The 21,676-nt window shown below is 37.1% G+C and overlaps 2 protein-coding genes across 8 annotated transcripts in view; one reads left to right on the top strand and one right to left on the bottom strand.

The window, feature by feature from the left end:
- The window catches only part of mrrf.L (mitochondrial ribosome recycling factor L homeolog), a 12,683-nt gene extending 6,462 nt beyond the window's left edge, over window positions 1-6,221 (bottom strand). Inside the window, exons 1-4 of one of the 2 annotated variants that reach the window (XM_018229597.2) lie at window positions 6,094-6,221; window positions 1,808-1,963; window positions 630-785; window positions 90-208 (exon numbers count right to left, since the gene is read on the bottom strand). In XM_018229597.2, coding sequence (XP_018085086.1) covers window positions 90-208; window positions 630-785; window positions 1,808-1,961 — 429 coding nt within the window. In that variant the 5' untranslated portion in view covers window positions 1,962-1,963; window positions 6,094-6,221. Of the gene's footprint in view, window positions 1-89; window positions 209-629; window positions 786-1,807; window positions 1,964-4,085; window positions 4,106-6,093 lie in introns of those variants that run through there. The other variant, XM_041572506.1, reaches the window with a different exon arrangement.
- Window positions 6,089-21,676, top strand: rbm18.L (RNA binding motif protein 18 L homeolog). 6 transcript variants are annotated; one of them, XM_018229042.2, is made up of 7 exons: window positions 6,142-6,270; window positions 8,974-9,058; window positions 10,185-10,309; window positions 12,287-12,413; window positions 12,583-12,669; window positions 15,802-15,887; window positions 19,266-21,672. In XM_018229042.2, the coding sequence occupies exons 2-7, from the start codon at window positions 8,996-8,998 to the stop codon at window positions 19,423-19,425; spliced, it is 648 nt and encodes a 215-aa protein (XP_018084531.1). In that variant the 5' UTR covers window positions 6,142-6,270; window positions 8,974-8,995; the 3' UTR covers window positions 19,426-21,672.

The raw sequence follows: 21,676 nt of genomic DNA, 5'->3' as shown, positions 1-21,676 counted from the left end.
GTATGTGATCCCATACATTCATATAACATGTCAAACACAGAAGCTTTTATAATTTTATCAGGCTTCTGGTAAAATAGGATACTTATTACCTCTGGGAAACTAGCCATGTTAATTATAAAAAGTTGAGGGGACTTCAAGGAGATTTGCCCAAGCTGGTTTAATGGGAATTTGCCATCTTCTGTGGTTACTGTAATGTGATCAAATGCTCCTAAGCGAAAGAAGAGAAAAAAGAAGAAACAGCGGACATCAAACAGATTATGTGAACTACCAAAATATTGCACACTGAAGTAAAAACTGTGAAGAATTTGCTATACAAAATATTTTTGCTAAATTTTGACACTAAAAACAAAACATGAAAATTGTAGCACAAATTCATTGAAGCCAAACCCAAGAAATCAATATGCAGGTTCAATTACATTGATAACTGCTAAGATTCTGTTGTGCAATGACCCATCCATTTTCCATTAGAGATTTTGTTAGGTCAGTGCTATGTGCTCTATGCTCTTGATTAGGAGTAAAGCCATATAGTTATATACATGCTTACTTATATTAACAGAATAATGATCTTTTTACAGACACACAATGAACAATTTTGTCACTGCACAGTTTTATATAGTTTATACACTAACCTGGGGTAGTTCGGATACTTAAGTTTTTAGTAAAATCTTCTTTAAGATTCTCCAGTATGCTTTTCATTTCTTGTTTCACTTCTTCCAGGTTAATTATGTCTTCAACCAGGGCAGCATTTATATTTACTCTTGCTTGAACTTGCCCTTTAGTTTTGGCTATGTATAAAACAGTAAATATGCGAGTTATATGGCATAAAACTATTCTGGACTTTGCAAAATAAAATTTAATTTAATTTAAGAAGAATGCCCTTTAGCTGTTGTGAACTCCCAGCATTCTCAGTAGGGAAGGGGCTGCCAAATTTGGCATTTGTCTTAAAGAAAAGTAGAGCTAAAGTACATGACTTTGCAGCTATTTTCACTAAGTATTAGACTAAAAATATGCTTCAGGTAACAGATTATATGATTTTGCTCTCTGTTTTACTATGACAATGATTTGCACTTAATTTTAGCTTTCCCAGAATAATCCCATGTTGATATCAAACAATATCAAACAATTGTAAAGGCTTGTTTACTGTTACATATGGGGGGGGTTCTTTCTAGATTTTAGACATTATGAAAAGCCCCCCTTAAATCAGACTAGTTTACATTTCAGTTGTAGGTTATGGTTTGAGCTGCACCCAGGAATGAAAAGTATATATATATATATATATATATATATATATATATATATATATATATATATATATATATATATATATATATATATATATATATATAGATACAGATATATATATATATTAAATATAAAAGTCCAGATGGTACCTGCACTCGAACTCCAACGTCTGTTTGTGGGTGCTGGGTCAAATTCAAATGTATAATTCTTATAGATGGACCCGCACTCCAAATTCATGTGACATAAAAGGTTTTATTGATTAATCACTTGTGGATCCAACGTTTCGGCCAACTATGGGGCCTTTATCAAGGATTTCGATAAAGGTCTCATAGTGGGCCGAAACGTTGGATGCACAAGTAATGAATCAATAAAAACCTTTTATGTCACATGAATTTGGAGTGCGGGTCCATCTATAAGAATTTAATATTATATATATATATATATATATATATATATATATATATATATATATATATATATATATAAAATGTAGAACAATGTGAACATTCCACCTTGGTAAACAGAGTTACATGGAGAACCAAAATATTTCAGTGATAAAACATACCTTTACTTTTCTTTGTGGCAAGGTGTCTACTTATAAAGGCTATAGAATGTTCTTGCGATTGCACTGCTAAAACACTTCTCTGGGGTCCCAAAGATGTTGTTGATCTTAAATGCAGCACCAAAGGCTTCAGCCTACACAAGCACCTTAAAGCCATGTCTGGAAACAAATTCATAAAATTGTAAGTGATAGTCTCATTTGCCAGCTGTGAATTAGTTTAAATTCTATTCTTCAGTCAGAATATATTATCTTTTAAGGGAATCGTTTAAAGGAGTAGTTTACCTACTCCTTTTGCAATTGGTTTTCTTATTATATTTTTTGTGACTTTTTGTATTATATATAATTTTTGTTCAGCTCTCATCCTTGCAACCTTATTCATCCTAATGTTCCCTCTAAGGTGTGTGCGTGCCCCTGAACTTCCATTGATGCAGGGAAGAAGATATAATGTAGTTAATATTATATCAAACAAAATAAATTATATCACACAAAATTTAATATAAGGGCATAAGCAAAGTGTCAGTTGCTTCCTGTATTTATTATGTTCTACAATATGATGGCAACGTGAATTACACATAGCATAAGTTTTTCATGCATGCTGCAGCAGTAAGAGACTCTATCCACAATGGACTACTGCAGTGTGCCATAAAACATGTTAAATTTACTTATTTTTAAGTTATTTTCCCCTTCACATATTTCTTAGTAGCTAAAGGCTTCGCTATGAAGTTAATGGGAAACGTGGAAGGTGGTCTTGGATGCCTTTCAACCATCTATGCTTGATGAATTTCTTTACCTTGTTCTGCCCCTGATCATGCTCCTTGCTCCTCTGTGCCTGAGGATTTCGGCGAAAATTTTATGCATTTCAATGAAGTGGATATGTTAGAATTGGGGTGCAAATTACTGGCAGGAAGTGAAGGGACTGTTACTGGATGAGGGCAAGTAATTCAGGAGGACTTGAAAAATATGGTTGTGTTGACCTATGGTTCAAAGCTAATCTGCTAATCATATGGGAGAAAGAAAACAATTCCATTTTTAAAATGTCCATATAAGGAGATATCTGCTTTTTGCAAAGTAGGTAAGGATTTATTTATTTAATAGGAATATTTTTCCTATTGCAATGCAATTTTGTAGATAACAAGTTGTCTAATTCTGGGCAGGTCATTCTGTGGCTACTAAAGCAAATAAAGTTCTGTCATAAAAAGGGCATTAACTCAAGGGATGAAAACATAATTATGCCTCTTTATAGGTCCCTGGTAATGCCTCATCTGGAGTAGTGCAGTTTTGGACTCCAGTCCTTAAGAGGGATATAAATGAGCTGGAGAGAGTGCAGAGACTAAGTGCAACTAAATTGGTTAGAGGTGTGAAAGACTTAAATTATGAGGGTAGACTGTCAAGGTTGGGGTTGTTTTCTCTGGAAAAAAGGCGCTTGCGAGGGGACATGATTACACTTTACAAGTACATTAGAGGACATTATAGACAAATAGCAGGGGACCTTTTTACCCATAAAGTGGATCACCGTACCAGAGGCCACCCCTTTACACTAAAAGAAAAGAACTTTTCATTTGAAGCAATGTAGGGTTTCTTCACAGTCAGGACAGTGAGGTTGTGGAATGCACTGCTGGGTGATGTTGTGATGGCTGATTCAGTTAATGCCTTTAAGAATGGCTTGGATGATTTTTTGGACAGACATAATATCAAAGGCTATTGTGATACTAAGCTTTATAGTTAGTATAGGTATGGGTATATAGAATTTAATTAAAAGTAGAGAGGGGTGTGTGTATGGATGCTGGGTTTTAATTTGGAGGGGTTGAACTTGATGGACTTTGTCTTTTTTCAACCTTATTTAACTATGTCTTTATACATAAGATCAAATAGGGATGCCACATTTCTGGAAAATAACTGACCTTCCTATATATTTATCTTGTTTCCCTATTAAAAACGTCAGGATCAAGCAACATTTCTACCGGCCAGGTGGCAACCCTAAAGTCAAACAAAAGGACAAAGCAGCTGAGATTGGCAGCAGGTAGGAATCATCAGGAGGACAGCAAGGATTTAGGCACTACTGCAAATGCAACGCTGTCTGCCTTTACTTGCATAGCACTAATCCTATTGGTTGCCAATATAATCAACACTATGCAGTGGCCGGGCATTCACTAACCTGATGATCTATGATGATCTCTCCCCAACCTTTTTTGCACCACAGAACAGTTTCAAACCAAACAGCTTTTACAAGGACCAGGGGGGAGGGGGGGAATGTAGATGCATGGGTGCATTTCAGGCTTACCAAAAAACTGTCCAAACAGTATTTTGGTCCTTATCGCGATCAGTAGAAAGCATCTTGAGCTTTACACAGCTGTTGACATGCAACGGCGAGTCAGGGAGCAGGGATTGCAGGTAATTAGGGCCTTTTTGATTGTTTTTGCAGCTATTGTAGACAGCAGCTGGGACCAGAGAGGGCACAGTATGGCACAGCCTATGGATCGGTGATTGTGACCCCTGCCCTAGTAACCATGCACTGATTTAAATAAGACTATAATATGAACAGATGAGGACCTGAATAGAATGATGAGTAATACAAAGAAGCACTAGCAACAACTATAAATGTGTAGCCTTTACAGAGCATTTGTTTTTTTTAGATGAGGTCAGTGACCCCCATTGGAAAGCTGGAAAGAGTCAGAGGAAGAATGCATACAATTAAAAAAAAAACTATAAAAAAAAATAAATAATAAAGACCAATTCAAAAGTTGCTTAGAATTGACCATTCCATAACATGTTAAAAGTTAGTAATAATACAACTTAAAGGGGTTGCTCACCTTCCAAACACTTTTTTTCAGTTCAGTTGTTTTCAGATTGTTCCCCAGAAATAAAGACTTTTTCCAGTTACTTTACATTGTTTATTTTTTACTGCTTGTCCAAAATCTAAGTTTAAAGGGATCCTGTCATTGGAAAACATGTTTTTTTCAAAACACATCAGTTAATAGTGCTACTCCAACAGAATTCTGCACTGAAATCCATTTCTCAAAAGAGCAAACAGATTTTTTTATATTCAATTTTGAAATCTGACATGGGGCTAGACATTTTGTCAATTTCCCAGCTGCCCCCAGTCATGTGACTTGTGCCTGCACTTTAGGAGAGAAACTCTTTCTGGCAGGCTGCTGTTTTTCCTTCTAAATGTATCTGAATGTGTCTCAGTGAGACATGGGTTTTTACTATTGAGTGTTGTTCTTAGATCTACCAGGCAGCTGTTATCTTCTGTTAGGGAGCTGCTATCTGGTTACCTTGCCATTGTTCTTTTGTTTGGCTCCTGGGGGGGAAAAGGGAGGGGGGTGATATCACTCCAACTTGCAGTACAGCAGTAAAGAGTGATTGAAGTTCACATGACTCGGGGCAGCTGGGAAATTGACAATATGTCTAGCACCATGTCAGATTTCAAAACTGAATATAAAAGAAATCTGTTTGCTCTTTTGAGAAATGGATTTCAGTGCAGAATTCTGCAGGAGCAGCACTATTAACGGATTCATTTTGGAAAATGTTTTTCCCATGACAGTATCCCTTTAAAGTTGAATGCCCCTGTCTGATGTTTGAGTCTGGCAGCTCAGTAATTCAGGTGCAGACTCTAAACTGTTACAATTTTGCAACATTTAGTTGATGCATTTCTCAGCAGCATCTCTGGAGTATTAGCAACTATTGTATCAATTCTAACAGCTGCCTGTAATGAAACTCAGAGATTCTGTTCAGCAGGGACAAAGATAAGAAATGTATCAACTAAATGTATCAATTTAGAACTAGTTACAGGGTCGGCGACCCCCTCTCCCAAAGTTGCTTTGGAAGGTGAAAAAATACACTTTACACTTCAATATTAGAAAAATAAAAATAGAAAGTAATTGGAAAAGTCGCTATCTGAAAACAACTAGTTGTTTGAAGGTGAACCAACCCTTTAGTAATACATTTTTGGTAAGTAAGTCATTGGCAAAATGTTTCTTTCGCAAAGTCCAACCAATTTAGTAGGACTTTTCAAAAGGTGGCCATCCCCTTTAAAAATGGTTTATGTTAATACATTTTGTTAAAGTAAATTTCTCCTTTAACTATTTCTTTGGATTCCCATGAAGCCTCTCCACGTGCAAATTGTATATTCAATCCATTGCACAGTCCCTGGATGATTCCTCGTGCTATTATCATATTATTACACGAGTTGAATGGACACCAGACTTCAGATATAAGATCTAATAACCTAGCTATAATGCCGCCCAACCAAAGAATCGTTGTTGTAACAGATGACACGTTCGTCCCACCTTTGTCTTTCGCTTGTTTGTCTGCCTCCTCTCTGTCATTGGAATGCGACGCCTGTGAGTTGAGGCGCGCTACAAATGACGTCAGCAAAAACCATTTGCTTTGAAGCCGAGATCTGGGGGAAGAAGAGGTTGGCGAATAGTTGTATGATATTCTAGAGTCTAATCGTTTCGTTGCAGGTATTTTACTATTGCTATTAAGCTTAACCAGTCGTGTTTGCGTTCGTAGAGGAAGTCACGGTTATTAGGGAAACAAGGGCCCCTTGTTTGTCCCCATCATGTCTGTAGTTGTTGTGTGTCCTATACTGGAGGGCCTAGCAGTCTTTTGAAGACATATCTTCCATACAACCAGTGCGATTTCAAGGATGAAGTTGAAAGTCAAATGATGTGGCTGTGGTTTACAAATGTATGTGCTATTTAGAACAAAACTCACATACACTACACCCAGGTCTTCTTTTGGCTTTAGTAGGACACTGTAGTAAATGAGCTATCTGCATTGTATTAATCATACACATGCCAGTATTACTCTGCAGAACCCGATTACTCTATATAGGCAGCAATAGGACGCCAGGGACGCAAGCTGTGGGCACACAAACTGTTGGCTCTGGCTTTTGTTAGCCTGTGTATTTTTGCATGCTAAAGCTGGCCACAGACGCAAAGATCCGATCGTACGAATCAAGGTACAATCCGACTTCTCCATCTCCTGACCTGCCAATAACCATTCCGATCAAATAAAGTACAAAAGAACAGATCAGCCGATGTTCTGTCCCTGACAGCAATCGTACGATAGTTATGTCCGACCAAAGACAGTCTCCCTCTGAAAATCATACGATACGAGATATTACCCGCAGCCGACAGAAATCTTTTAACCTGTCCGATCAACCAAACGACTGATCTCCTTTGGACGAAAAATGTCGGGACTCTCCACACACGGTCCGAAAATCAGATCTTTGCGTCTATGGCCAGCTTCAGAGAGCAGATCTGCTCAGTGCCCCTGCTCTATTGATTTGAATCAGTGCGCTCACACCCAGTGTAGATGAAGCATTTGGGCTGACTTCAGTTTGACTGTGTGTGAGCACAACACAGGCTTCTCTCAGCCTGCAAAAATACGCAGTCATACCAACTTTGTATAGTGAAGTAGACTTAAATATGCTTAGAAAATAACTATGTATTGTATTAACTGTAACTTAAATACCACTGTATAGTAAATCTATTGCATCAACTTTAGAAAGTACAGTACAATACATAAAACAATTACATTTCTCTGATCTTGTAAGGTACATAGCCTCCTCTCCCTTTAATAACCACTCTTCCTGTTTGTAACTTCTTTCCCTCATATATCTTTACTCTACACTATATATTCTGTACAAAATAATTTTTACAGCATGAGGGCTACTTTGGCCCACTGTTCCTGAACCAATGGGCAGGTCCACCAAATGTGCCAACATGTGAGTAATTTTAGGTGTTGCCAATGCGTTTCCTTCACTTCAGGAAGTATGCAGCTTCTGTAAGCTCGAGAACCCTCTAGAATTACACTAGGTTTATGCCTACTGGATCTGGCCCATTAAAGCCTTTGCAAGAAAATTAACTGGCTCTTTCAACTTAAAATGTTGCTAGAGGATTGGGTGGTGAAAGGAGGATTATACATGCTCTATTTCTTGTGAGCTTTGAATACTGTGGTCAATACAATTAGTGGTCAATACTAGGTTATTAGTCAATGGGCAATAATAGCTTACTTGTGTTATATGACCAGTAGAACCCAGGGGATGACATCTAATGGATGTAAATTCTGGGTGGGGGGCGTTGTTGGTGGAGCCACTGCTTGCCTTTATGGGGCTGTGGAAAAACTGTAAATTGCGGGAAAATGTAAAAACCAGGGAAACAGACTTTTCATTCTAATTCAATTGTTTTTAAAAGTCCTTACTAAATTTACATGAAGTTATTGGTAGACACACACAGATGTGTTTTCCATATTCTCTAGTAAAATTCTTATATTTAAAAGAAAAAGCCAACCCATTTTAACACTCCTCCACCTCCCTCCACTACCCCCTTCCAAGGTCCCTCCCAGCAACATCTATTCTGTTCAAAAGTGTCCCTGTGTGCTGATCTGCCATAAATCTGCAGAGTTGTGCAGCAGCTTTCAAAGGTGCCATTTTCCCCTGTCTTATACTTGTCTGTCATTTCTTTGATATGGATCTTGTGGGAGCAATTGCAGTCAAAGCTGATTCAGGACACCTTCAAATTAACTTTTGGTATGTTATAGAGAGTGATATTCTGATTTTATTATTTGTGGTTTTTCAGTTATTTGGCTTTTTATTCAGCAGGTCTCCAGTTTGCAATTTCAGCAATCTGGTTGTTAGGGTCCAAATTACCATAGCAACCATTCATTGATTTGAATAAGAGACTGGTATAAGAATAAGAGAGGGATTGAATAGAAATATGAGTAATAAAAAATATCAATAACTATGATTGTGTAGCCCTACAGAGCATTTGTTTTTAGTTGGGGTCAGTGACCCCCATTTTAAAGCTGGAAAGAGTCAGAAGAAGGCAAATAAATAAAAACCTATAAAAAAAAAAAAAAATAACAAGACCAATTGAAAAGTTGCTTATAATTGGTCGACGTGTAGCATACTAAAAGTTAACTTAAAGGTGAACCACCCCTTTAAGATCCATGAGCCGACTCTGGTCCTTTAGACCAATTCAGCAGTTTATCTGCCCGTGTATGGGGACCTCCAACGAACCCATCTGGCCAAAAAAACAGCCTGATGTTGATCAGAGGGTTTGATTTTTTCCATCAGATCTGGGACAGCATTGCCTAGTTAAGGAATTCCTTGCTCCAACGTCTACTATTCCTGCCGTTGTAATCTGATCATTTGGCCCTAGGATTAAAGTCCAATAATGTCAGATGTGCGGATGTTATAGTGGATGGCCACCTCAACAGAAGATTATTAGAAGACAGAGGAAGACGGTGAATAGATGGAGCCTGAAAGAGGAAGAGGGTGGGCTAGGGTTTAGTTCTCCTCTAAAGATCAAGAATGCTGATTTTGGAATTTCGTAAGGCGGTAATATCATCAATATGTTGCCCGTTGCAACCGATTTTTACTATTGTTTTCTAATGCATATGTGCTGTTTAAATCTAATTGCTAGGTAAACCAGCACCAGTTGTTGCGTTGTGAGGCAGAATTATCATTGGCGATTTTTTAGTTGTGACTCTGTTAAGTAACCCCAAAGACTTGAAAAAATATCTAATGCTTTTGGGGGATATAAAACAGACTGATTACATCCATTTAAATGAAGTTCTGATTTTGAAGCTGTTACCTGTATATCTGTTCAAAAGCATTGACACCTTAATCTGATAAAAAAAAATACAGATATCCTGGCTTTTTTAAGGTTCAGTAAAAAGGCATCTTTTATTAAAGGGGACCCGTCACCCAAAAAAATTATTTCAAATCCTATTTTATCACATTAGTCAAGCAAAATGAACTTTAATTACACTGTATAAATTATTTGAATCTTGTTTCCATCAGTCTGGGAATTCATAATTATAACAAGCAGGCAGGAGCCATTTTGTGGACACTGTTATTAAGACAAGCCTTGCATCATCTCAGAATCTTGTTTGTGCACCAGAATGAGGGACCTGATGTCCATTCCCATGCCCTGGCTACAGAATTAAATGGTGAAGAGAACTGGGGGAATGTGTGGAGAGCAGTGACATCTAGGAAGTGCTGAATGGAAAGTGAAAGTAATTGTCTGCCCCGCCTCTATGCCACGGGCATAGAGGCGCGGCAGGCAATATTTGATTGACAGCTGATATTTTTAAATGAGTTTACAACAGCTATGAACGCTTTAATAAAAAAAAGGAATTGGATTTCATATTTAATTTGAAAAGATTATTATTATACAGATTTTTATGTCTGGATGACGGGTCCACTTTAACTTCATAAAACTGTGTATCATTATACTACAGATTTTTTGTTGGACTTGTCACTTAGCTGTATGACTATAGGGAAAAAAGTGTATTTTTGTTATAGATTTGAAGTGTAATGTACCAATGTGATCATGCAGATACATTTTTTTTTTACTTGTCTTTTCAGAGCTCCTTGTCAATGGAACACAACACTAACATGTTACCACTTGAAAATGCATCCATTCTTTCAGAAGGCTCTCTACAAGATGGTCATCGCTTGTGGATTGGCAACGTGGATCCTAAAATAACAGAGTGAGTCTTTCTTGCAAAAGGTTATGAAAGTATAAGTATGTAAGTCTGCAAATAAGGTTAAAATATTCATCCTATTCAATCCATCCAAAACCCTCTATGGGAGTGGAGAGAAAAACAACAGTATAAATGTCTTTACGTTAAAGCCACATACCTGAAATGTTGTGCTCTGCTTCTCTGATGTCTGGTATCACTTAATAAATATTCTAGGAACACTTAGGAGGTTATTTATCAAAGGTTGAGTTTTAGAGGTTTTTTATACCTTGGATAAACTCACAACTTGAATGGTTTCTGGAAAAAACTTGAATCGGGGAATTCAGTTGAAAAACTCGAATTAAAAAAAAAAAGTTTTCGATTATAAAAAAAAATCTCAAAACATTCAAAATTAATTGAGTTTTCGAGAGAAACCCACCAAAAAAAAACTCGAACATAATGAAGGCTACTAACATCTTCAAATGGTTCAAGGGACCTCTGTCTTTATTTCAACATGTTTTCGACAAGGTTTAGCTGGAGTATTTTTGGATTCGAGCAAAAAACGTTGTTTTTTTTGTTTTTTTAACCCTTGAAAACTCGTAATTTTTCGGGTTCAAGTCAACTCAACCTTTAATAAATAACCCCTTTAAACTTCAGCATTGTGTGTCGGCTTATTCATTACATTTGCTATCTATACTGATTGGAAAGTTATCAGTATGCTCTTGCGATTCAAGAACTTTATAGTTTGTATATTATGAAGAGTCTGCTACTTCTGGGGATTGAATTTTTCCAGTAGCTAGAAAAATACAGTGCACAAGTGAGAAACTTCCATAGTGTATTATTCACTAGCAGTGAAGTATATTGCAAAACACAAGTGGATCACCAAAAGTTGGAATGAACATCGATCAGGCAGTTTTCTGCATTTCAGAAAATAAGGAAAATCAAAATAATTTAATAATGCATTCAATACTTTAATAGCCGATATTCTTACCACGACAAATGGCTACTTACGAAGTCTGTTGAAAAAATCAGCAATAAAATATTCAAGTTAAAAATCAAGTATAGATGCTGAACGCTCCTACATCGTTATTGGAGAATGGCCTCCACTTTGTCAGAGAATAGAAATTGCTAAATTGTAGTAGCTTTGTTTTTTATATGTGACTGCTTGATCGTCAGGCTGAAGAAAATTGGCAACTATTATAATAAAAATATTCCCAGTGAATGCTAAAAGGAAGATGGCACAGGTGACATATTTGAAGTGTTGGGACTACAGAAGACTGTATTTGGTTATCTCTCATAGCTCCTATCTGTGCATTTTGGAGGACAAAGAGTAAATGGGTCCCATCATGTGGGGCTTAATCACTTATGATCCCTATTATTGTTATGTTTTGCAATCTTTGATATTATAGGCCGCTAACGAAAAAATATGAAGAGGAGTGAGCTCTAAAATATGTTGTTACTCCACTAAAATGCAGTGGACATTTGTTCCTTATTGGGTAGCTAGGTTATTCCTAAATGCTGAGATTGAACCATGGCACACAGCAATATGCAACAAAAACAAGTGCAAAATGCTTCTCTCTGAATTCATAACAGTGCTCTCCTATCTACATTCTTCGCTATTTACAGTAGATTTCCCCTTTGTTCTCATGTCTCCTGTAACATTTTTCCCATATTATCACAATTTACTAATATTGCCAGCAGCAGATTTCTTCCGAGAGTGCCTGGAGGCCAGTGTCCTCTGTGCCTCCTCCTTCCAACGGGATTGTGCGCATGCACATCCTTTTGTTGTGGATCATTAAGCATCTAAGCATCTAAGCATCTTAGTGCTCCACAATGGAGCCAACTATCCCTGCGGCTGGGCAGCATGCGGCCCTTTAATTTATGCCGCCCTAGGCCCGGGCCTTTGCGTCCTCACCGCAAATCCGGGCCAGGATATTGCAGTATGAAGTGATGGGTAGGGGCATTATTAACACCCTTAATATATTTAAGATATTTTCTTTTGAACAGGTATCACCTTTTAAAACTGCTTCAAAAATTTGGAAAAGTAAAGCAATTTGATTTTCTGTTTCACAAATCTGGACCACTAGAAGGACAGCCCAGAGGATACTGTTTTGTAAACTTTGAGACAAAAGCAGTAAGTAAGAAGTATATATCTGAATTTTGTTGAGTCGGTTTTGGTCTTAAACATGCTATACTGTAGCTGGATGCAAGTCATCCCAGTCAATAAACAGATGACTGCTGTAATGACCATTATTTTAATTAATATTCTTTAAAAACAAAGGTTTGTGTTTTATTTTGTGCAGGAAGCAGAGCGAGCAATACATTGTCTCAATGGGAAAATGGCCCTTTCCAAGAAACTTGTGGTAAGATGGGCCCATGCACAAATTAAGGTAAATGATGCAAAATGTAAGAAGTAGGATGTGTTTGTGTGGTGTGTTTTATTACACTGTGCTGCAAAATTCTCAATCGGGACTTTCTAACTGGAGGCCCAGCAACTGCTACTAATGAAACTTATAAAAACTATAATTATAATAATTTCATTATAGATTTTTGACTTGTGGTTGTCAAGTCAGAAAAAAAGCACACAGATCTGTGAATACTGACTTTTTTTCGTCAGGTGTGTTAGGAAACAACTAGGACAGGCATGTCCAAAGTCAGGCCTGGGTCCAATTGCGGCCCGTTTTCAAATTTACAATGGCCCCCAGCCTCTGTCATGAAATTAATGATAATGTGGCCGCGTAGCTGTAGCAGTAATATTTGGGCACATTAGTGAAATGATCTGCCACTTGGTCTATACTGCTGCCTGTGTACTGAAGGTGTTAGCAATAGACACGTACTGCCACGTAGTGACGCGCCAATCTCACATACTTCTTTAGGACTGAAGTTGCAAAAGACATACTGATTTGCCAGTACAGTAAACTAAAGAAGTATGCGAGAGCATTGCGTCACTACGTGCCAGTACGTGTCTATTACTAACACCTTCAGCCCACAGGCAGCAGTATAGACCGAGTTCCAGATCATTTCACTAATGACTAATGTGCCCAAATATTACTGCTATGATTCCTTTAAATGAGGCGCGCAGAAAAAGTCCAAACAGACTCCGCTTCCTAAACGCTGTGTACGCATCCATCTCCAGAAGTGAATGATCCTGATCGCAAGCTAGTTACCTTGGAATGGATGTCCGGCTTTATTGTCGGCCCCCACACTTTTTCACCTCACCAAATCTGGCCCTCGTTGCAAAAAGTTTGGACACCCCTGAACTAGGATAATTCTCTTTTTAAACTTGCAATAATTACTGATTACTGTTACACATTATTGATTCTACATTCATCTCTAGTGTTGGTGAGTATTTAAAATGACAGTATACACTATTTTTCAACATTAGTTCAATTAATAAGACTTGTGTAGAACAGACTTTGTATATGAATGTATTTATTTCTTGCACTAATCAAAGAAAGATCTGAAAATAAAACAAACTCACATTCAAGGACAGTAAAAAAAAAGCTAAAACAATTAATACTAGTTACCTGCCTGTCCTTGGGTGTAGCCTTGCTACCAGCACAAAAACTGTTTGTCATACACTTCATGAACTAGATTTCTAAGACCAGCTGCACACAAGTGTAAGATCACAATACAGCATACCAAGCATTGGGAGTAGTAAAGCTTCCCAAAATTGTTCTCTGGAGGGATGTTTTGCACTTTACCACCTGGCAGTCTGCCAGGAGAACACTAACTTTAAAGTTTTGTGGTGGGTTTGGGGCTGTTTTTTTTTTTATTTGTTACTGTTTTTGGCAGGATTCCTTAATTCCAGTAAATGGAAATCATTCTAAAGAATGGTGTGCTTCCAACTAGAGGGAAGTGTTTTCTGTTTCACCAAATGCACTCTGTGGGCCAGGCAATATGGCCCAATGTTGCTGATGTTCTGGTTAGGAGCAAATTCCCACAGCCATGTTCCAGCATTTAGTGGAAAGCCTTCTGGAAGAATGGAGACTTTTCCTAGTACAAAGTTGATTGAGGGATTGTTTTAATTGCCATCTTGGATTCAGGAAGAGTTTTTTCCCCCTTTGAGGCATATTTGAGAGGTTTTTTTTCCCTATCATCAGTGTCAGATAGACTTTAGACAGTTTTCACTTGGATATAAAAGTTGATCTTGATGTTTTCAACTTCATCTAATATTTTACCTGCCTTTGCAAAATTCATTCTGAAATCAAGGGTATTAATATGAAATTAGTCCTCCATTTGCTGCTATAATCTCTACTATTATATGGTAAGGTTTTTCACTAGATGTTGGAGCATTGTTGGTGGGAAGACCATGCTAGGTTCTTATGTAGGCAAGTCTGGGTCTTCCACCCTGGTCACAGCAAATCAAAAGACTTATTGCACTGAAGTAATAATGAAACTGTAACAGGCAGAATTGTCAATAATGTAATTGTATTTGTGTAGCATTAAGGTTTACTTTACTGGAACCAGGGGCCCTAGCCCAAACCATAAAAAACAGCCCCAGACCTTGACATCTTCAGATATTGTTGTCCTGCATATGCCTACCTTAGACATATTTGGTGAACTACCATATTGTGAAGCATGTTTCAACACTCAAGATATCCCTTATCTCCTGCTCAACAGTCCAATAGCAGTTATCTTTACACCAGTACAGCTGATGCATGGTAATGTTAGGGTTGTGCTGAACTTCTTGCCCATAAATAATCAATGCTTTTAACAATTGTTTATTGTGCGGACAGTTTGAAGCTTGGCAGTGAGTTTTCCAATAAGAACATGCAACTGTTTGTGTGGTTTACTATTTTTCACCTGAATTGTTGTAGGTCTTAACAGGACAGACATTGGATGTTCTGATTTGTTGGAAAGGAAGCATTCTGTGATCGTGACACACTGAGGAGCAAATTTATTAAGTTTTGAGGGATTTTTTTTAATATTTGAGATTTATTGTACCCTCACCCTGGAAAAAGCTTCAATCTGGAAATTAACCATATAAAACCTGTTGAGGTCATGTTGGAGTCAATAGCAGAGGTCCCTTGAACCATTTGAGGATGTTCGAGTCTTTTTGGAGGGTCTTGCCCAAAAACTCGAATGATTCAAAGTTTTTTTTTCGACGAAAACTATGAATTCGAGTTTTCTGGTTGCGGGACTCAAACTCTCATAATTGGGGTTTTTCTCAAATAAGATACCATTTGAGTTCATTCGAGGTAAAAAAAAAAAAAAAAACTACTTGACCTTGATAAATAACCCCCTGAATGTCAAAAAAAAACCATGTCATACTTAAAAGTGTGTTGTGCTACAGTATGTATCTTTAAGGGATCACATTTGGTTCCAGGATCTTGAGTTGGGCAAAACTGCTTAAATCTTACTGGTATAAGACATAAAGTGAATGCAGTAGCTGTCTGCCAGGTATGATAATTAATAGCTAATCATTTAGTGTAATTTGTTACATGCTTAATTACACATCTCTCTGTTAACATATTCATTATTTATATATGTATATATTGTATTTTTTATCATCTTATCAGAGATATGATAACTGTAAAAATGAAAAAGTTTTACCGATCAGTCTTGAGCCATCTTCAAGCACAGAACCAACTCAATCTACCCTAAGGTGAGTATGATGCTTCTGCAGTTGTTGTGCAAAAGGTAAAAACCACTAATCTTTTCCTAAAACAGAAGTATTTTACCAGGGCTAATGAAAGATCTAAATTGTTCCCCTAAAATTAAGGGTAAGGCCAGACGAGGAGATTCGGGGAGATTTTGTCGCCTGGCGACTTATCGCCACGTCTTTTGCGCGACTATCTCCCCGAACTGCCTCAGCGTTTTTTTGCCATAGGCTACATCGCAAAATCGTTTGCGCTAATGCAGGCGCATTAGGCAACTTCGGGCGACTATTGAAAACACATCGCCGTGAGGCAACTCCCGATTTTGCGCTGTAGCCTATGGCGAAAAAACGCTGAGGCAGTTCGGGGAGATAGTCGCGCAAAAGACGTGGCGATAAGTCGCCAGGCGACAAAATCTCGCCGAATCTCCTCGTCTGGCCTTACCCTAAAATGACCAGGTACTTAATCTTCGTTAATGTGAATCATTATTAAAAGCTCGATTATTTAGCTGTTTCTGTTAAGTTGCTAAATAGTAGGCTAGAACAATATTTTCATAGAACATGGTCCCAAATACTGCTTTGTGTTGCAAAGACCCTGAGAATTTAAGTGAAATTATTTTTAAATCCTACTGTCCCAATTTTTTTCATCATTTAAGTACTGGTATTTCCATTCAGCTTAAAAAATTTGATGGCTAGTTTGTGTTGTCATTACGTTGATTTTGTTGGTAACACTTCCAATGCATTTAAGCAAAATAAAGTTCTATAAGAAAACCCAAATGCAATGGTATATTAATTAGACAGGACTAAATGGTACAGGCATATATAATTGGCTTTTGTAAAGGTACTTGTAAGTTGAAGGGGACCCTGTAACACAATGCCAAATTCTTTTTTTATTGTGCAAGTCATGAAAAATAAACTTTACTTATGCTATATAGTTATATAATTGTTTCCTTCAATTTGGAATAGACAATCACACAAGCAGGCATGGGCCATTAAGTGAAAATCAAACATTAAAACAAGATTTGCATAATTACAGAATCTTGTTTTATGTGCCTAAATCAGGACTTGATGACCATTCCTATGCACAGGATACATATTTATAGAGAAAGTGAAAGGTGAGTGAAAAGAATCCAGTGATATACAGGAAGTTCAGAATAAAAAGCGAAAGTAACTGCCTTTCACTTTCCAGTATATGATTGACAGCTGAGATTTGTAAATGCCTTTATAAGAAGTATGGATGTTTTAATGAATAAATAATTGGATTCATGTTTCATTTGAATAGGTAGGTAAAGGCATGGCAGGTCTTGCTAAAATTAAAATTCAGTAGAAATTAATTTAAGGGCATGGCATGTTTCTACCATATTTGTAAGCAATAAAGCACTTGCTTGATTATCAGGTTCAGGCCACCTATTTGGAAGACGGCCCTCCACTATGATGATGCATTGTATATTAGTAGGAGGTCCAGACTCTGGAGCAGTCAGGGGATCTATTGCGAAAATGAACATTTTATATAAGCTTCATCTTACTGAAATAAGAAACATTCTAAATATAATAAGTTAAAAATTCTGTACCATTTATGAAATAATCAAGTTACTCTTCACTCTCCCCCTCAGCAACCTGTCTCTTTTCATTCTGTCTTCATGCAATAGGTGGTCAATTTTTGATTGACAGTTAGGTCTAATACAGCACTTTGGGGGGTTTGCACACTTAACCTAGGTATCGACTCTTTAAAAATAACTGGCTCAGATGGAGATCCTGTTTCTCTGCATGTTATTTTGTTACCTTTTGTTTGTGCTTGAGTTGGTTATTTGAGTTATTCTGCTAAGAAAGGGATCCCCCTTAAAAAATATATTAGACCTAACTGTCAATCAAAATCGGACCCAGACCTCCGCATGAAGAGTGACAGGTTGTGGGGAGTGAGAAACTGAAGACTAACTTGATTACAGAATTTTTAATTGATTGTATTTAGAACGTACAAGAGGTCCTCTGTACTCAACCCATTATCAATATATTTTAATCAATATATTTATCCCACTGGTGGCTAATAAAAGGGCAACCAAGTTTGGGAGTTTTACTTTGAAAGCAGCTAGTAAGTTGCAGGTAAAACTTAGTCCCTTTGTAAAATCTATAATGAAGCAATGGAATTCTTAATGAATCAGATGCAATTTGAGCGTAGGACTGGCCAGATATGGGATGACTTTGAAGTAGTTGGCCAGCTTAATTATATTGCAATATATGGACAAACAATCCCTGTTTTGTTTAAAGTTTAAGGCATTTTTTAGTAGCTTTATGCACAAAATGTCTCAATGTCTTAAATATATTGATAATGGATTGAGTGCAGAGGACTCTTGTATTTGTCTATATGTATTTTGTGATCACAGCCTCATTGCACCCTCGCCTAATAGTTTTAAAAATTAGTGGTGAGCACAACGTTGTTTGCTGTATTTAGAAAGTGTCTTATTTCAGTGAGATGAAGCCGATATTAAATTTACATTTTCGCGATAGATCCCCTTTAAGTAACCCATGTCTTTCTAAGTATTCAGGAAAAGGAAGCTACTATCCCTAGGCAGTGGGTTGAACCAGAATAGCTTATGCCGATTAAACACTCGTCTGTTCAACAGGAAGCTAATTTACTACTGGTAAAGGGAGAATGAACTTGAAATAAGTGTGGTAGATTCTCAAGAATCAGTAACTAGAATACTAGTTTTAGGTTGTCGGTGCTTAGAGAATCTATACAGTATATGATATAGGACTGAAAGTATTAAATATCACAAGGATCTGATAATGACATGCTTTGAGGGCTGTAAAAAACAGACATTTTTAGACTCACGATACACTTTGGTGTAAAATTTGGAAAAACATGAAGTAAAATCCTGGAAAAGCACCCGTTAAAAAGTATTATAAATTAGTGGGACCACCAAAAACTGTTGTGAAATCCTGGAAAACATAAATAAGTTGCCGTATGAATAGTGAGTGCTTTGTTTTTTCTTCTTTGTATAATGACAAAATGTAATTTTACGCCATGTTCCCACGCCAATTCAAAATGTTCAATGATTTTAAAGTTATTGCTAAATTAAATGAAAATTGGTTTATTTTTGCTTATTACCATCTTAGTAACAGAAAATATGTATCACAAATCAGCTCCAGCCAATATTTTAGTTCCCACAGTGTCTTTCACACGTCCTTATTTGCAGATCTGTTAATCACAAACTATGCAAAGCATTGTGGGTACTGGAACCTTTGTTGGAGGAGAGCAGAGTACCAATACAATAAAAACAAACCCGTTTTGAGTTGGACCTCGTTTTTAAATGTTATTATGCATTACAGTTGTTTAGGTGATTTGCATCTAAAAACCCAGTTAATCCAGTTCTAATTTCTTAATTTTAGTGTCAGCGCCAAGATTAAAGCCATTGAAGCTAAACTGAAAATGATGGCAGAAAATCCAGATCCATTGCTCCCTGGACAGTCATCCTATTCCTACTTCAAGGCAAATGAGAAGAAAAAATGCACACCATACCATAAATCTTCATTGAAATCAAAGAGATGACCTTAAATCCACAATGCACTACAGTTGTGTCACAGGCAGCAAATGTTGCTATAGTACTAAGCAAACCTCACTTGACTCTTAACTCATTGCTGCAGATTTAATTGTGAAGAACACAGGCACACATATTCCAATTTTATTTTTATTTAAGATATCCGATTTCTTGACAGTCTTTTTGTTATGCAAGTACTTTTACTTGAGTCCTGTATTATCTGGAGAAGGTTTTAGAAAGCATTAATTAGGAAATAGCAGAAAGTCTTAATCACAAATGTCAAGTTGCATACGTGACAAAAGTCAGCATGGTGCTAAAAAAGCATGAAACCTGGACATATTCATATTACCATCATTAGTAATCCCTACTGACTTATAACTCTCCAGTGTCTTTCCAGTACTAGCACAAAGCTAAGCTATAGTTTAGCCTTTTCTAACCATGTCCGAGGGTCTTCATATTGCACTGAGCTCTGTGGACAAGAATGTTTATAGAACTGCTGGCATGGAGAAGGGGTTTACTTATGCATGGGAAGTTTTCTAATGGTGTTGATGCACTCAATATTTATCCACACAAGGGAGATGTTGGTTTGTACAATCTGGAAATTATATTTATCAGTATATGAAAAATGCCTGTATGTAATTTGAGCTACTGTTTGAGGACCATCATTTAAGCAGGATCCGTTATCAAAATTCCAGGAGCATCCAGAACAGCAAATATAAATTCAGCCCAAACCTATGGAAACCTGTCTTTTAAGAAACTATAAGACTTTGGAAATAAAGTTTTGGCAAGACTTGACAATATTATTGCAAGGGGACTCGGGGTGTTTATACACTCCTGATTTTTTTAATCAAATATGGAAAAATTGCTGCCTGTTTCTTCTGTTTGTTATAATACATAAAATGACAGAATATTATGACTGCGAATATGTCACTAAAATAATTTTGTTTATCTTTTCTTTGCTTACTATTTTTGTGTATTTCCTATTTTATGCAGCTGTTTCTCCCCTGTGCACTCTACTATCAGCATTAGCCCTGCCTTTCCCTTCCAGTTTTTCTGATGTTCCTTTTCTACTTTTTTTCCCCCTTCTTTTAAAGTTAAAATTAGGGATGCACCGAATCCACTATTTTGAATTCAGCCGAATCCTTCTCAAAAGATTCGCCCGAATACTGAACTGAATCGGAATCCTAATTTGCACATGCAAATTAGGTGTGGGAAGGGGAAAACATTTTTTACTTCCTTGTTTTGTGGAAAAAGTCACATGATTTTCCTCTTCGCCCCCAATTTGCATATGCAAACTAGCGTTCGGCCGGGCAGAAGGATTTGGCCAAATCCGAATCCTGCTGAAAAAGGCTGAATCCCAAACCGTTTCCTGGATTCCATGCATCCCTAGTTAAAATTACGTTTTTTGAATGATAGTAGTGAAATCAGATTGCCAGGGTCGTGAAATGATACAAATGCCATGTTTTCATTTTCCTACCTTTACTCTTTCCTCTTCTTTCTCTCCTAATTTGATCTACCAGTCATATAAGCCACTGCAATCATTATATGCCTCTTTTATTTTAAAATAACTGCTGCTTCTATGTTCTTGCTTTCTGTCCACATAGGTTCTCTACATTAACTCATCCCTTTTTTGCCCCCTACTTTCTGCAGTTGCATTCATTCCTTAGTATCCTGGACCTAAAACTTGCTCTAATAATGTATTTTTGTGCTGCTCCCTCCTGTAGATTAATTTGTGCAAAACTCTACCATACCACAAATTCTGCACACTTTCTGTAAATGTATTTAATCCATTACTACATTGCAGCTACTTATCAGCACCCCAACCCCCTTTGTATTATTGGACTGCACTGATGGCCACCTTGTTGTACTGTCCTTTTAAAAGTCCCTAAGCAAGGTTGAATTTCTGCCACAGATAGCCTAGGGCCTCCAAATGGCACTCGTAAAAACCAGTATTTGTGGAGCACGCTACCTTTGTTGAAACCTTTAAACTGTCTGCTTACAGTCTCCCTTCTGTATACAAACAGTCAGAAATGGCATGCCTGATCCATCCAAGCTCTCAGATGCTACTGGGATATGTTAACAACACTTATAGGGAAAAGGACTTTCATGAAAACGGTAAAATTGTGCCCTTCTGGTTGATTAGAGCAACATTTTCTTTCAGTTATTCCATATTAAACCCTAATGTTTTATCAGTATTTGCCAAATGATTCATTTCCACTGTTTTGTTGCAAACATTAAATAAAGACTTTGTTTCAGAATCTC

The sequence above is a fragment of the Xenopus laevis genome, chromosome 8L (assembly GCF_017654675.1).
Source record: "Xenopus laevis strain J_2021 chromosome 8L, Xenopus_laevis_v10.1, whole genome shotgun sequence".
NCBI classification, from domain to species: Eukaryota; Metazoa; Chordata; class Amphibia; order Anura; family Pipidae; genus Xenopus; species Xenopus laevis.
This window is presented reverse-complemented; position numbering and strand designations above follow the sequence as displayed.

Excerpts from the sequence above, each read along its gene's own strand:
- rbm18.L (XM_018229042.2), top strand. The coding sequence starts at position 8,996 with ATGTGCGGATGTTATAGTGGATGGCCACCTCAACAGAAGATTATTAGA. Across the intron at positions 9,059-10,184 it reads TTAGAAGACAGAGGAAGACG|AGCTCCTTGTCAATGGAACA; the intron begins GTGAATAGATGG and ends TTGTCTTTTCAG. Across the intron at positions 15,888-19,265 it reads CCAACTCAATCTACCCTAAG|TGTCAGCGCCAAGATTAAAG; the intron begins GTGAGTATGATG and ends TCTTAATTTTAG.